The sequence below is a fragment of the Cannabis sativa genome, chromosome 8 (genome assembly GCF_029168945.1).
Source record: "Cannabis sativa cultivar Pink pepper isolate KNU-18-1 chromosome 8, ASM2916894v1, whole genome shotgun sequence".
Classification (NCBI taxonomy): domain Eukaryota; kingdom Viridiplantae; phylum Streptophyta; class Magnoliopsida; order Rosales; family Cannabaceae; genus Cannabis; species Cannabis sativa.
This window is the reverse complement of record NC_083608.1, coordinates 14,963,305-14,979,347: the sequence shown is the minus strand read 5'-3', so window position 1 is coordinate 14,979,347 and position 16,043 is coordinate 14,963,305. Positions and strand designations below refer to the sequence as shown.

The 16,043-nt window shown below is 33.5% G+C and overlaps 3 protein-coding genes across 6 annotated transcripts; 2 read left to right on the top strand and 1 right to left on the bottom strand.

The window, feature by feature from the left end:
* Positions 1-1,312: 1,312 nt before the first annotated feature.
* LOC133030423 (uncharacterized) lies at positions 1,313-1,723 on the top strand. Its single transcript, XM_061103161.1, has one exon. It carries the CDS (start codon positions 1,313-1,315, stop codon positions 1,721-1,723), a length of 411 nt encoding a protein of 136 aa, XP_060959144.1.
* Positions 1,724-5,930: 4,207 nt separating this feature from the next.
* LOC115701463 (uncharacterized) lies at positions 5,931-12,271 on the bottom strand. 4 transcript variants are annotated; one of them, XR_009684020.1, is made up of 5 exons: positions 12,131-12,271; positions 9,371-11,351; positions 9,177-9,244; positions 6,720-6,951; positions 5,931-6,634 (listed from the first exon to the last, which is right to left on the bottom strand). XR_009684020.1 is itself a non-coding variant. In XM_061102428.1 (3 exons), exons 2-3 carry the CDS (start codon positions 6,743-6,745, stop codon positions 6,109-6,111), a joined length of 552 nt encoding a protein of 183 aa, XP_060958411.1. In that variant the 5' UTR covers positions 6,746-6,951; positions 9,177-9,332; the 3' UTR covers positions 5,931-6,108. The 4 variants fall into 4 exon arrangements, 1 of the variants encoding a protein (XP_060958411.1); XM_061102428.1 differs by lacking the exons at positions 9,371-11,351; positions 12,131-12,271 and having other exon boundaries at positions 9,177-9,332; XR_004008558.2 differs by lacking the exons at positions 5,931-6,634; positions 6,720-6,951; positions 9,177-9,244 and having other exon boundaries at positions 10,777-11,163; positions 11,297-11,351.
* LOC115701462 (probable metal-nicotianamine transporter YSL7) lies at positions 9,980-13,229 on the top strand. The gene is made up of 6 exons (XM_061102427.1): positions 9,980-10,493; positions 10,993-11,159; positions 11,267-11,364; positions 11,452-11,586; positions 11,675-11,864; positions 11,969-13,229. The coding sequence occupies exons 1-6, from the start codon at positions 10,073-10,075 to the stop codon at positions 13,097-13,099; spliced, it is 2,142 nt and encodes a 713-aa protein (XP_060958410.1). The 5' UTR covers positions 9,980-10,072; the 3' UTR covers positions 13,100-13,229.
* The last annotated feature ends 2,814 nt before the right edge of the window (positions 13,230-16,043 follow it).

Here is a 16,043-nt window from a genome sequence, read left to right as displayed (position 1 = left end):
CTGGATGAATTTCATATAAATGTGGTTTCACAAAAAATCTTGAAATTCCTGGGCATGCTTAAAAGACATGGGCGCCACGCGGCCTGCCCGTTTTAAACAACGAAAATTAAGTTTTTCTATCTTTTTTAGTTATATAAATCTTAAAAATTGAAAAAATCGTTAAAACCGATCTACAGAATACCGTTGAAATTGAAATTGTTTTAACCAAAAACTAAAAAAATCAGCAACAGTTGAAACCGCCATTGAGTGGTCGGTTTTTATATCGATAACGAACCGACAGAAAAATTAAATGAATAAATTTAAAGATTTAGAGATATAGAATTTGCTTTGGCGGGCTTGCATGAACCATCTCCCTACTTTGGCTCAGTTGTGAACCAAGCATGTGGCTGTTAATTCTCTTTGCCCGTTGTGCCAAGAAGAGGATGAAACAATTTTGCACATCTTGGTGACATGCCAGGTTACAAGAAAATGTTGGGAAAGGGTGGGGATAGGCACGGTCACACCAACAGGGACCTGTTTTTTCGACTGGTGCAAGGCAGTCTTCAACATGGCAGCAGCTAATCTGTGCTGCAATGTTGCAGCGTTTAGTTGGCCTATATGGGGTAGGGGTGTTCATTGGATCACATCCAATGGATTTGGACCCATCCGATCCAATCCAATTATTTATTGGATATTGGATTTCGCCATCCGATCCGATCTGATCCAATGGATGTATTGGATTGGATCCATCCAATGGATGAATCCAATCCATTTTAGCCATGGTTTCATTCAAAAGAAAAAAAAAATATATGAAAAAACATAATTTAAAGCCTAATAATCTAATAATAAACAATAATTTAATCCAAATTCAACCTAATTTTCATAATCCCATAATAAAAATATAACAAAAATCTAACTTAATAAGCAAAAGTCTTAATAAACAAGTCCAATACATCAAATGCAAATATTATATAAAATATTAAATCAATGTGTGCAGGTGCACAGTAAAATCTATTTATAATTAATATATTTTTTTTAAAAAAAAATAATTAAATATATAAAATTATGAATATTAAATATGATTGGATGGACATTGGATGATATTGGATTGGATCGGTTCGGTTATTCATTGGATCGGATGTCTCATCCAACATCCGATCCGATCCGATCCAATTAGATTTTTAAAATTTGCATCCGATCTGATCCAATTATGATTGGATATCCGATTCTATTGGATCGATTGGGATTGGATTGGATGACTTTCTGCACACCCCATTATGGGGTGCAAGAAATGAGTTAGTTTGGAAAGGGAAAGGGTTAAATCTGGCTGATAATGTTGCTTTTTGCAAACCGTTATCTTGATCAATGGAGATGCGCTCAAAGTTTCGAATGTGAATCGTCATGGCCTTTGCTTCAGGCTAGAGACGTTGTTGAGCGTTGGACCGCTTCTCATGGAAATAGTGTCAAGATTAATGTAGATGCAGCGATATTCAACAATGGTGAGAAATATGGTATCGGGCTAGTTGTTCGGAATGGGTCAGGACTACTCGTTGAAGGTTGCACCAGATTGTTCTTTGGCCAAGTTGAACCCGTGCTTGCTGAAGCCATAGGCGTCCGTGAGGCCTTAAGCTGGATCAAAGACCGTAGATGGAGAGATGTGTATGTTGAAACAGACTGCCTTAATGTGGTGCAAGCCATTCATTGTTCAACAGAGATGATTTTGTTGTTTGGGCCTGGTTATTAAAGATTGTAAGAATTTGCTTGCTAAGTTAAACAATGTATCTATTTTTTTTATTAAGCGATCAACTAATGTAGTGGCTCATTCCTTTGTTAAGGCGACTATATTGTATCCTGATTGTTGTTTCAGTTTAGAGTCGGTTCCAACTGAGTTGCTACCAAGCTTGATAGCAGAAGTCGTTATTTAATAAAGATCAAATTTTCATTAAAAAAAAAAAAAAGAGATATATAATATTTATTTACTTATATATACATTCAGTTTAATATTAAATAACACTAAAAAATTACTCTATCTCTCTCCAAGCCCCAAGCCCCAAGCCCCCAATTCCTAAATCTCTGTCCTCCTCCATATTCATCTTTTTTTTATCTTATATATTCATCACACTCTCATTACATTCTCTTTACTTTTTTTTCAGAAGAAAATCACAACTTATTTTTTTTTTCCTACTTTGATTTTTTACATGTGTGTTGTGAGAAAATTGTTTTCTTTTCTACCTATAATTATATAATTTGTTATCAAAATCATAAAGCATATTCAATCTGCTTAAAAATATATACAATATATATTATTCATATTTATGTACAAAATTACACTTTAAATTGTATAACATACTAATCAATTATCTCTTCTCTATTTATAAGCTATAAACAGTGGTGTAACGTTGTTGATGGAGCCAAAATGTTAATTTTTGTTCGGTGTCTCAAAGCTTCGATTCTTCACATAAAAAATGATCCTTTGGGTCCCTTAAACTCAAATACAACCTTTGGTAAATCCAAAAATAACTCAAACACGTTCAAAATCGAGATTGCTCAAGAACGTGTATAAAAAGGGTAAATGTCGTTTTGGGTGTTTTCAGACTGTTTCAATGCACTCAAACCCTTTCTTAGAGCCTAGGAAACCCAATAAAAACTCTCAAAGCAACCCAGAACGTGCCTAACCGAAAAGGAAAAAAAATGGTCATTGCTTTTTTCCAACCCACTCTCTCTCTTTTGCAAAACTTTTGAACCTTAGGAGTCGATCTCCAACATGTTTAAACAAGAATAAAATGGATTGCTAGGAACCGAAAGTCTGGAACGATTCATCCTCACAAATTTAGCACATATCGTAACCGTACGTTTATGCTACTATCTAAATTAAATAATAATAATAATATAATAAAAAAAATAATAAAAATAATAAAAATGTGAGTGAAATATACCATATATATATCATATATATATTATATGATACAACTCTCTAATATTATTAATATTATTATTATACCTAAATAATAACAATAATTATTAAAATTAAATAAAATGACACAATCATTTAATATACTAAGCATTATACACATGCTAAAAAAATAAATAAATAAAAGTAATTTTATGGTCACTAAAAATAATCTCATCCTCTATTAAACTCATAAATATCCAAAATGACTAATTATCCTCAATGGCAAACAGGGTAAACTAAAGTTTTGAAAAAAATTTATAAAATTACCCTTAAAGAAAAACGGATATTACAATTATCCCCTTCCTAAAAAAGAATTTCGACCTGAAATTCTACTCGAACATTTCTAGATAGGGAAGACTCAATGTCTTACACCTCATCACTTGTGATCAGTCTGGCCTGCTTGGTTGATAGCGAAGACCTTGGTTGGAACATTTTTATCATCTTCATTTGGTTTATTCTCAGTTTGTGCCCATAATGGACAGTTGCATTTAATGACATTCTTTTCCTCATTTATAACACACATTTGCCCTACATTCACTTAGATGACGTTTGGTACATTTTGGGCATTTTGGAATGTTTCACCCACTGTTTTCATTAGATCGGTGGTCGTTACCAATTTTGTACCTCTTGTCTTGACCTGACTGCTTGGACTGATCTTGTCCCATTTTCTTGTGATCATTGGAATTGGTTGCCCCACTTTTCTTAGATTCTCTCCTGATGACATTTTCCTTAACATTAAGAATCATTTCAACAACTTGAGCATAATTGAATTGACCCAATGACACAATCTCCACATTTCGAGCAATCATGGGTTTCAAGCCTTCCACAAATCGATGTGCACACACCTTGTCCATGGGAACTAAATCTGGAGCAAATTTCACCAGTCGATCAAACTTTTGTGCATCTTCTGTAACAGTGAGACTCCATTGGACTGGTCTAGTAAATTCATCAACCTTTGCCACTAAAGTTGTTGAGTTGTAATACTTTTCATCAAAGACCCTTTTGAACTCATCCTGATTCATGGTATTCATATTCGTTGTCTATTCCACCTCTTCTCACCAAATACGAACATCTTTCCTCAGCATGTACAATGCACACTTCACTTGGTCATTCCCATTGACCATTAGCATCTTAAAAATGTTTTCTATGCGACTCATCCACTCTTCAGCTTTAGCTGGATCTATGCCTCTCTCAAACTCAGGTGGGTGTTGTTTTCAAAATCTCTCTGTTAATACCTCAAGTGTAGCCTATGCACTAGGATATACCACCACAACTTGGTGGGTCCCTGTATTTTTGGCTCTGGTGGCCTTATTTGAACTTGCAGTGCCGGTTGACGTCTCAGTTGATGAAGTTCTTCAGTCTGCTTATGAATGGTTTCTTCCATTGTGACAAAATGCTCCTTCCATCCCTGTAGTGCTGTCAGTGGTTCACCGATCCCTCCATCACCTTGGCCACTACTTCGGTCTTGGCGTAGACTTCCACCTCAGCCTCGACCGCGATCTAATCTGATTGACCTTCTAAGAGGCATTTTCAAACTCCTGAACCACACTGACCTAAACACATCAAGAAAGAATATTTTGACCATCACCTTTACATGAGAAGAATATTACACCACTATATGCACAATTAAAGGCAACTTAATTGTAAGTAATAACCACTTACAATACACTGAGCCAAGCTTGTCTCATGTAGAGGGACCCACCAGCTGTGGTGGTGCAGAGGCTAGACTTTAGGTATTAGCAGAGAGATTTCAAAAACAACACCCATCTAAGTTTGAGGGAGGCATAAATCCAGTTGTAGCTAAAGAGTGGATGAGTCGCATAAAAGCATTTTGAAGATGCTAAGGGTCAATGGGAATGATTGAGTAAAGTGTGCATCGTGCATGTTGAGGAAAGATGCTCGCATTTCGTGGGAGGTGGTGGAGCAAATAAAGGATGTGAATACTATGAACTGTGATGAGTTCAAAAGGGTTTTTAATGAAAATATTACAACTCAGTAGTTCTAACAACAAAGGTTGATGAATTTACTAGAGTAGTCCACGGGAGTCTCACTGTTACAGAATATGCACAGAAATTTGATTGACTGGCGAAATTTGCACCAAATTTAGTACATACGGACAAGATGCGTGCACATCAATTTGTGGAAGGTTTGAAACCCATAATTGCTCGAGATGTGGAAATAGTGTTAAGGGGTCAATTTAATTATGATCAAGTTGTTGAAATGACTCTTAATGCTAAATAAAAACCTAAAAATACATTTTTTTTATGACTCACTAAATTTGCTTGTGGTTTTAGAACACCAATCAATAACCAAAAACAAAACACAATTGTATGCTAAAAACACTGTTAAAACGTTAAATAAAGTTCCTGCACGAGAGATATCCATGGAAGTAACTACTTTGAGGATATACTTTATTGAGCTCAAATTATAAAACTATGATCACTAAGAATACTCAAACAAAAAACATAGGTAGCGTTTGGTAACACTTTTGTTTTTAATTTTAAAAACAAAAAAATGAAAATAGATTTTTTATTTTTAAAAAACAAAAATGTGTTCTATAACTACTTTTGTTTTTAAATTTTAAAAACAAAAAACAAAAGTGTGTTCTATAACCACTTTTGTTTTATAATTTTATAAACAGAAAGATAGCGAGAGTTCTTCAATAAATTTTTTTCTTTTTAAACACCACAAAATAGTTTGAAGACGTCCTTATCCATTATGAATAAATCATAACACCTACTATCGTGACCATGCAACACTTCCATTACATACTCATGTCCTGACAGGGCCGAATTTCTACACGGTTCCTTAGTTAGATATAATTGATTGTACTCCACGCAAGCAAACAAAATTAATAACTCTCCAAACTCATCGTCTGAATCGTCAAGAAGTAGAATATTTTTGTTGAATGGTGCCCCAATTGTAGACATTATCTTGGAGACATTTGGAGACAAAATATATAATAAAAAATAATAATAACATTGTAGATAAAAGGAGATAGCTAAAGTAAATTACTAACAAGTCATTCATACAAACAAAGTCATACTTACAAACAAAGTCATACAAACAAAGTCATGCTTACAAACAAAGTCATGTTTACAAACAAAGTCATACAAACTAAGTCATTCATAAATCCCAACAATTAAAAAGTTTAAAGGTTAAACAAAGTGAAAAAATCACTTCAAATAGTTCAACCAATCAATTCTTCTATGTTCTGGCATTTTTAGAAACAATGCTCTAGACACCTCGCTCTCAAATTTCTCAATAGCCTTTGCATATACTTCTCCGCTAATTCCATCAATTTGATTGAGAGCTTCGATACACTCATCCAATAAGTGATGTTTTGTCGATGTCATTGAATTCTCATACACTTCCATCTTTCGCTTTGCGATTTCATTATACACTGTTAATGTTTCTGCTAATGCGAGTGAGAACTTTGCTTTTTTTGCCGATCGAGAACTCGTAGTGGAAGTTGATTTACCTCTTCTTTTGCTACCATCCTCATCAAAACTACTTTCTTGATTCCTAATAGATGGACTCTTTGACATAGCATCATCATCATCATTATCAACATTTATGGAAGGACTCCGAGTTGAAGGATGAGCATTGGAACCAGTTGCAGTGGTATCACCAAAAATAACGCATAACTTTCCATAAAGTACACAACCCTTTTTTTCTAAATTTTTTAGCTGACTTGTTAACCTACATAAAATAAAATAATAATGATAAATATACCAACACTTCTTAAAAATCAAGCAATAAATTTTCATTTGAAAATATTTTTTACCCGAATAAGCCTATCCCACACTTCATCTGGCGCAGTAACTTGTCCAGTCACTACACTAAATCCTATGCCAGTCTCTTTCAGTAAAGACTTGAAATCCTTGTGCTTTTGTCTTAACAGATTGTATTTGTTCCTTAATTGTGTATCAGTGTAACTTCTCTTCGCTTGTGCATAAAGCTCCTCCATAAGTTCAATAAAAATTTCTTCATGTTTTTCAGGCCAAACAAAAGCTTCGCTATTATCAATAATAACCACCTCACTATCTATTCATGTCATCTATTCAATCTACATGTAATTATAAAACTAATCCTAAAACTTATGTAAAAAAAACAATAAAATTAATTTAAAAAGTTACAAACTAATGCAAACTAATGAAGCATAATCAAGTGTTGGATATCAATACATAAAGCTCACTAACACATTCAAGCATAAACTAATCCAATCCAATCCCATTCCAACAAAGTAAAAATAAAATTAAGAAAAAAAAAATTACAATCATTGTCTTGTCTCTAACAAAATAAAAATCTGCACAATGATTTTCTCAATATAAGAATCATTTATCAATAAAATAGGCATGTGCAATTTCAAGGAAGCAAAGAATGAGGACAAACTTAAGCACTAAAATAATACTGCTCATCTGTCTTCATGACCAAGTATGGTATGCTGAATTTAAGTAATGTAAGGAATAAGGATGTTGTACTATGATACTACTACAATTAATTAAGATTTATAATAAAACATAACCAATTAAATTTTAGTATGTTTTCTCTCAAAGTTTCAATGTGGCAATATAGGTAGGATCCCTTGCAAATAATTTTATTCACAGCAGAGAGCCTTTCTTCTAGTGAGTCTCTCCCACCAAATAATTTTTCAGAAAAAAAAAAAAAAAAACTTGATAAGAGCACTGTGTACATGATAAACATCAAACAAATATAAATAATCTCAGAACAGCTAGAATTTCAATTTCTCCCATATGCACTAAAGAAAATCAAGTTTTAAGAAAATTTTGCTTGTTTTCTACAAACACATACACACACAATCTAATTGTACACTTGGGCAATTAAAAACAAAAGGAGCAGAAATAACATAGGCTTAACCATGAAAATCGATAATGGTACACTCGGGCACAAAATGAAATAAAGTTAAAAGTACCAAAGGATAGATAGCAGGTCATTTCTAATTGTACTATTATCACCTTTCATGACCTGAATCTCTTTAATCAACCCAAGAGGTAATCCCTTTAATGAATTATAATCTTACTCCAATAGTGAAAACTATAGACCATTATTTGAATCTTACATTACTCTCAAACTCCCACACCCATGACCCAACCATTGGAGCTCAAATTCAAATATCATTTACACAAAACAAAAAAAAAAAACAAAAAACAGAGAAAAGTTCAAGTACACATACAATTTTTTGAGCTTGCTTGGAAGTTGCTTTATTCTTCTTTTTTAGTTGGTCATTTTAAGGCAAAGTATAAATAATGATAAAATTTTAAGCACTGGCAAAAAGTCTTGTATTGATCTCCCTAAGTTTTCAGGAAAAAAAAAACTTGGAAATTATATCAAGCATGGAGGTTTTACTATGGAGGAAGACAATGTCAGTTGGACTCTTTATAGTAACATTGGATAGCTTTTTATGTATATAACTATGGTAATCTTCGACTTAAATTTATTAGGTGGTCTGTTATAGCATCACAACTGCTAGGAAGAACAGATAATGATGTGATAACTACTGGAACACCTACTTGAAGAAATAACAATTGGCAAGAAACACTAATAGTAATGAGACTACTAATAACAGCACTACTACTACTGATAATCTCAACTTGACTCCTTTTCAGTTCACCTTTGATTAAATCAAAAATTGAAAACTCTGATCAGGGGAACTCTATCAAAAAAAATAACAAAAACAAATAGAGCACATTGTTTGTACCATATAATAGTACTACTATTTTCTATCTACATTTGCATGTTTAATGGGCTCCTTCATTAAAAACAGATTATGATATAATTATTAGTATCTAGGGACCATGGGATTAAACATACAAGCTTGATTAGTGCTTGTATGCATGTAGCCCACATATATACAAGCATATATTATATGCACATATATATAAAGCCATTATATATTATGATCAAACCTTTCAAACTTTGATATGTATAACACTATCCGAGAGAGACTAATGAGCATCTAAGGATATGTTAGCTAAATAATTTCTACCACAAAATCAATCGAATCAACCAAAGACAAAAATCACTCACATACTCAAATCCCACTAATTTTTTTTTTTTTTTTTTTTGGAAATTAAACAACAAAATCTCATATCAGATATTAAATCCAAAACCAATTTGAAAGATTAAATCCAAAGACCTAATAAAAGCTAAGAACAAATTTTCTCAAACAAAAACCCTAAAATAAAAAAAAAATGAAATAAAATAGAAGAGAAAATCATACCTGTAAAAGCAAAAAGTCTTTCTCTCTACGAAGCCATTCTCATTGTCATGCGATTCTCATTTTCAAATCTGAGAATGAAGGAATAACAAAAACAAAACTAAGAAATAAAAAGAGAGACAGGCGAAATATATATATAGAGAGAGGGGAACAGAGAGAACCATATAAATATACAGAGAGAGAGAGAGAGGATTTACCTGAAATGGTGAAGCTAAGCCATGGAAGAACTGTCTGAGCTAAGGAAGGTGACTAAACGAGAGAGAAAAGCGAAAATGCAAAAAGTGTTTTTAAAATTTTTTAAAATCATCACAAATCTGTTTTTAAAATTTACTTCATTTTGTTTTTTAATTTTAAAAACAAAAAATAAAATTGAGTTACCAAACACAATTTCTATTTGTATTATTAAATTTTTGATTAAAAAAACAAAAAACTATTTTTAAAATAGTTACCCAACATACCCATAGTTATTAAGTATCAAAGAGCTCGGTACCACTATAAAATGATTTATTAAAATAAAATAAATAAGAGTCCATATTAAATGAATTACATAAAGATATGAGATTTGATGAAAGTACAAGTTACCGTAAGTACAATTTAGCTTTTCTCTTCTCCAAAACAAAATGATCTCACATGCAGTTAGACACGTGCACAACTCTGCACAGTTTTCATCTAAATTCTCAACTGGATCGTCACCTAGAGAGATAACTAATTGTTATAAAGACTGACCGTTAAGTTAGTTAGGATTATCTTTATACACATTTTCGTTTTTCTACTCTATAAATACTTACACATACATATATCCATTTACATATAAAAAAAGGAAAAAACCCACAGTGAGAGAGAGATAAGCTTAAGTTAGCTACGTCTACGTTAATATTTCTCATCTCAAGAAAGAAATCATGGAAAGAAACCGCGGGGAAAGTAGTAGTAGGAGGGCAAGATTCGAAGAAGAAGAATCAGAAGAAAGAAACAATAACAGTAATGAGTTTGATGATCAGAGGGAGAACAACGTACTCTCTTCGGTGGAGGAGGCTTTCACGAACACAGAGGTTCCCTCATGGAACAACCAGATCACGTACAGAGCTATGGTCACAGCCTTCGTACTCAGCGTCCTCTTTAACTTTGTCGTCTGTAAACTCAACCTCACCACCGGAGTCATTCCCTCTCTCAACATCACCGCCGGATTGTTGGGTTTCGTCGTCGTTAAGGCCTACACCACTCTCCTTCAAAAATTCCGTCTCTTGAAACAACCCTTCACTCGCCAAGAAAATACTGTTATCCAAACTTGCGTTGTTGCCTCCTCTGGAATCGCTTTTAGTAGTAAGCAATCTTCTATACATGTCTATATATATATGATCTTTTGAATACCATTATCATCGTACATTGATCTTGAATAATTTATCAAACCCTATAAAACTTTTTCTTGAATAATTAATGTTTGTGAGTTCTTGTTTTCTTTAAGTTTAAAGGTATTATTATATTCAACCCTATAAGTATATAGGATTGGTTGTTGTGTTTCTTGATAATTCTTTGAGCTACATAATTAGACTCAATGTATATATGTATGTAAATATATTATTATATACATATGAAATTTCGCACGTGACAAACTGAGTCTTGATGGTACTGTTTCACGTTATTATATACGTAATTCTACACTATAGTTAGTCAATGTTTCATGTAAAATTATGCCATCAACTATAATTCCTATAGCTCTGGGACATATAATTACCGAGTTTTCAAGAAAGATTATACATATACTACTATTTTCTTTGTCAGAACTATAATTATGCGTATATATAAATATATGTATATACAGGTGGCACTGCTAGCTATCTACTGGCTATGAGTAAGAGCATAGCTGCCCAAGGAGATGAAGGTAACAGTACTCCAAATAATGTCAAGAATCTCTCACTTGGGTGGATGATTGGATTTCTTTTTGTTGTCAGCTTTATTGGTTTGTTCTCTATCGTGCCCCTCAGAAAGGTACCTATACCGTATATATACACATATATATACATACCTAATCTCACTGACTTAATAATTTGCTGAATCTATAATTAGAATTATAATTAATAATTATATATTAACAGGTGATGATTATGAAGTACAAGTTAACGTACCCAAGTGGAACTGCAACGGCGTATCTCATCAACAGCTTTCACACCCCCAAAGGAGCTAAGCTTGCAAAGTAAATAATAAATATTATTGTCATTATCAAACACATATATCTAAACAAACATATATGATTGAAATTAATGCATGTAATGCAATGCAGGAAGCAAGTTTGGGTTCTTTTTAAGCTGTTCGGTTGTAGCTTTGCATCTGCATTTTTCCAGTGGTTTTTTTCAGCTGGTGATGGCTGTGGATTTTCCAATTTTCCAACATTCGGCCTCCAAGCCTATGCTCAAAGGTATATAATTGTAATATCATACTAAATAATGACCTAATTATAATATAAATTATACTAATGATCTGTATGTATATCTTATGGAGTGTAGGTTCTACTTTGATTTTTCATTGACTTATGTTGGTGTTGGATTAATCTGCCCATACATGGTAAATGCATCTTTGCTTATTGGAGCTATAATTTCATGGGGAATCATGTGGCCTCTAATTGAGCTAAACAAAGGCATTTGGTATCGTTCTGATTTATCTCCTACAAGTCTCCACGGCATCCAAGGATACAGGGTACATTTATATACATACATACATATATATATATATATATTTGAATATGTAATATATCATATATGTATGTGTTGATTTTGAATACACATGTGATTTATGTGCAGGTTTTCATTGCCATAGCTATGATGCTTGGAGATGGTATATTTCACATCTGTTACATGTTATACAAAACAATAAACAGTCTAACCAAACAATACCAACACTCAAAAAAGAAAGAAGATGAAGATCATCATCATCATCAACAAGTAGATGGAGAAATAACTAACCTGTCACCGGAAAATTACGATGAACAGAGGCGAAATGAGTACTTCTTAAGAGACGAAATCCCCACATGGCAAGCATTCCTAGGTTACGACATCTTAGCCTTCATCTCAATCCTCGCCGTCCCCCTCATCTTTCCCCAGCTTAAATGGTATCATGTCCTCATGGCCTACATCATCGCACCACTCCTCGCTTTCTGCAACGCCTACGCCTGTGGCCTTACAGATTGGTCACTCGCTTCAAACTACGGCAAATTAGCCATTATTGTATTCAGCGCCTGGATCGGCCTTGAAAACGGCGGCGTAGTGGCTGGCTTAGCTTCATGTGGTGTGATGATGAGTATTGTCTCTACAGCTTCAGATCTGATGCAGGATTTCAAAACAGGGTACCTAACCCTAGCTTCACCTCGCTCGATGTTTTTCAGTCAAGCTTTGGGAACAGCCATGGGTTGCATAATCTCGCCCCTAATTTTCTGGTTCTTCTACAAGGCTTACGACATTGGCCAACCAGGGAGTTCGTACCCAGCCCCGTACGGAGTAATGTACCGAGGAATTGCTCTGATCGGAGTCGAAGGAATTTCGTCTTTCCCCAAACACTGTCTTGAGCTCTGTATCGGTTTCTTCTTCTTGGCTATTGCGATTAATGCAATTAGGGAGTTGTTGCAGAGGTTTGAGACTAAGTATGGGGCATATAGAGTAGTACCTAGTCCCATGTGTATGGCGATTCCGTTCTTCCTTGGTGGGTATTTTGCCATTGATATGTGTTTGGGAAGCTTGATTGTTTTTGTTTGGAGAAGGTTGAACAAGAGGAAGGCTGAGAATTTTGCTCCGTCGGTTGCGGCGGGATTGATCTGCGGTGAGTCATTGTGGGGTTTGCCGGCGGCTATTTTGGCTTTGGCTGGGATTAAACCACCCATTTGTATGAAGTTTTTATCAGCTTCGGTTAATTCTAAGGTTGATGCCTTCTTAGGTTAGGTTAGTTGGGTTTAAGAAGGGTTTATCATTTAACTAAAATACCTATTGTTTTGTTGAGCAACATATTTTGGATAATTCTTTTTTTCTAATAAATGAAGAAAGGTTGACTTGTGTTTTCTTTATTTCAAAATTATTTTCTTAGCAAAATATTCACATTTTCATTATTTTGCATTATTAATGAAAAGATAAATGTGAGTGAGGATTGAGGAATATTCAAAGTTTTTTGCGCCTGAAAGTAAGGAATATTCAAAGTTTTTGGCGCCTGCCTTAGTTATTTTCGCGCCTGAAAGTCAGAAATATTTTGTTGACTAAAGTTAATAAAAAAAAATGGTTAATTTAGCTAAGTTTTCTAACTTTTTAATCACAAAATAAAAATAAATTTTTGTTTTTAAAAATCTATTTTTAAAAAATAAAAATGCATTCTGTAAATACTTTTGTTTTTCAATTTTAAAAAACAAAAAACAAAAGTGTGTTCTATAAAATTTATTTTTATTTTTATTTTTTAATTTTATTTAAGTCGGGTCTAGATTCGGAGTCGGATTTAGTTCGGATCAGAGGCCAAATTCAGCACTAGAGTCGTGGAGGGGGATTTAAATTCGGGCCTAGTCGGAGGGGATTTGAGTCCGGACCTGGCCGGAATCCAAAATATTGATTAAGAAAAAAAACGATTTAAAAAAATATTGAATGTGATTTTTTTTAAAAAAAAAAAAAATTAATTCTCAATTAAAAAAATTAAAAAGTAAAAACAGTTTTATAAAACATAACAAGAACTTTTCGGAAGAAAATTCAAAATAAGTGATTGTGAGAGTGAGGCTCCATGAACCACACTAGACATAATAAAGAATCTAAATACAATTGGATTAAACTGGATGCTAAAAATTAAATTCTAATTGAATTAGATTGATTATGAGGTGTCAATCTCAAAATTTAAAAACCGATCAAATTCACTTACATTTATATATATTTATAGATATATATTAAAAAAATGTTTATATTTATCTATATATAATAAAAAATAAAAATAATATATAATATATATTTTAATAATATTTTTAGTGAATTTCTTTTGTTGAATTTATAATACTTAATTGTTTTGTGTATTTAATTTTATATATTTGATCTATTTTATAATTGGGTTATTTGCGGCAAAACCCCCTAAAGTAAAGAGGGTTTTACAACTAACCCCCAATTCTAAAATTTTTGCGGTAAAACTCCCTAAACTCAAGTTCTGTTAGCACTTAGCCATTTCCGTCCATTTTTCTCTGTTAAATGCCATGGTGGAATGTCCACGTGTACATAGTGTACACGTGGCACAATTTTATTGGTCCACGAAAATAAATATTTAAAAAAATAAAAAAAATTAATTATTTAAAAATAAAAAAATCAAAAAATATTTTTCTTTACAAATTAAAAAATTAAAAATTAAAAAAAACCCTAATAACCCTAACCCATTCCCACTCTTCTTCTCGTTCTCTCTCTCTGTCAAGCCTTCTTCTTCTTCTTCTTCTTCTTCTTCTTCTTCTTCTCGTTCTCTCTCTGTCAAGCCCTCGTTGACTCCCCATGAGGTCCATCACGCTCTGCTCCCACACAACATCAGGCTCAATATCATCCTCAATGACCGCCCCAATCCTCTCCTTCTTACTCCGAGCCACACTGCCATAGTTTCGAACATAGCAACCGAGGCCAGCTCCTCGCCATTTGGGCCACGGCTGGGCTTGTTAATGAGGCGCGAAGCCAATTTCAAGAAGAGCTCCCCAGTGGCGACAACAAGAGATTTTCTTACAGGTCGCGGCGGAGGCAATGGTGACGGAGAAGGCGATGACTCATCGGTGCCGAGGGTTGGGGATGGGGTTGGGGTTGGAAATAGAGCAGAAGGTTAGGGTACGTGGGGAGGTGTGAGAAGGGAGGGTGAGGGTGTGACTTAGGGTGTGACTGTGAGTGAATTTAGGGTTAGGAGTGTGGGAAGAGAAAAGAGAGTGAGAGTGAAACTGAAGGAGAGATGAGAGGGAAGAAGGAGCCATGAATGAAAATGATGGGGCTGATTTTGGGAGTCAGCTAGGGTTAGAAGGAAAGAGGCAGAGGATAGAAGAAGAAGAAGAAGAAGAAGAAGAAAGAAAGAAAGAAAAGAGAAAGAAAAAAAAAAAGAATATAAAATTTAATTTTTTTTTTTAATTTTTAAAGATATTTTTATTTTTTTTTTATTTTAAAATAATTAATTTTTTTATTTTAATTTTAAATATTTATAGCGTGGACCAATAAAATTGTGCCACGTGTACACTGTGTACACGTGGACATTCCACCATGGCATTTAACAGAGAAAAATGGACGGAAAGGGCTAAGTGCTAACAGAACTTGAGTTTAGGGAGTTTTACCGCAAAAATTTTAGAATTAGGGGTTAGTTGTAAAAACCTCTTTACTTTAGGGGGTTTTGCCGCAAATAACCCTTTATAATTAACAGTGTTGTTGATTAGTTATTTTAATTTTTTTTTTTTTTTTTGACAATGAGTCATTTTAAATTTTTAGTTGCATTAGTATTATATTAAATTTTGATATCTAATTAAATTGGATCGAAAAGAGACTACATCATCCACCACTAGAGTAATATTTTACTATATTTTATTATTTAAACATAAATAATGAATATAATAAAATAAGTTTGTTATATCCGGTTACGGGTCTAATGGGTTTTTAACTTCTTCTCTTTTTCTTTTTCAGATCACAGATAGGGTTAAGTTCTAATGCGTTCAAACTTCTAATCTTTCTACTCCTCTTCAGATACGGCTAGGATTAGAGATATTAGATTCTAGTTTTAAAAATTCAGTCATAAAATCTGAACCTTTCTTCCCCGACTAAAAAACCCACCACAAGTGATTAAATGACCTAAAGTATAAATTGTAAGTCATGGTGTCTTGTCTTCTGACATGCAAAGTTCGTATTGGGTTTG

What these genes read in the sequence shown, in the direction of transcription:
- LOC133030423 (XM_061103161.1), top strand. Translation starts at nt 1,313, where the DNA reads ATGTTGCTTTTTGCAAACCGTTATCTTGATCAATGGAGATGCGCTCAA.
- LOC115701463 (XM_061102428.1), bottom strand. Translation starts at nt 6,745, where the DNA reads ATGAAGTGTGGGATAGGCTTATTCGG. An exon ending in TGTGGGATAGGCTTATTCGG is followed by an intron (nt 6,635 to 6,719) that starts GTAAAAAATATT and finishes TATTTTATGTAG; the next exon opens with GTTAACAAGTCAGCTAAAAA.
- LOC115701462 (XM_061102427.1), top strand. Translation starts at nt 10,073, where the DNA reads ATGGAAAGAAACCGCGGGGAAAGTAGTAGTAGGAGGGCAAGATTCGAA. An exon ending in CTCTGGAATCGCTTTTAGTA is followed by an intron (nt 10,494 to 10,992) that starts GTAAGCAATCTT and finishes ATGTATATACAG; the next exon opens with GTGGCACTGCTAGCTATCTA. An exon ending in CTCCAAGCCTATGCTCAAAG is followed by an intron (nt 11,587 to 11,674) that starts GTATATAATTGT and finishes TATGGAGTGTAG; the next exon opens with GTTCTACTTTGATTTTTCAT.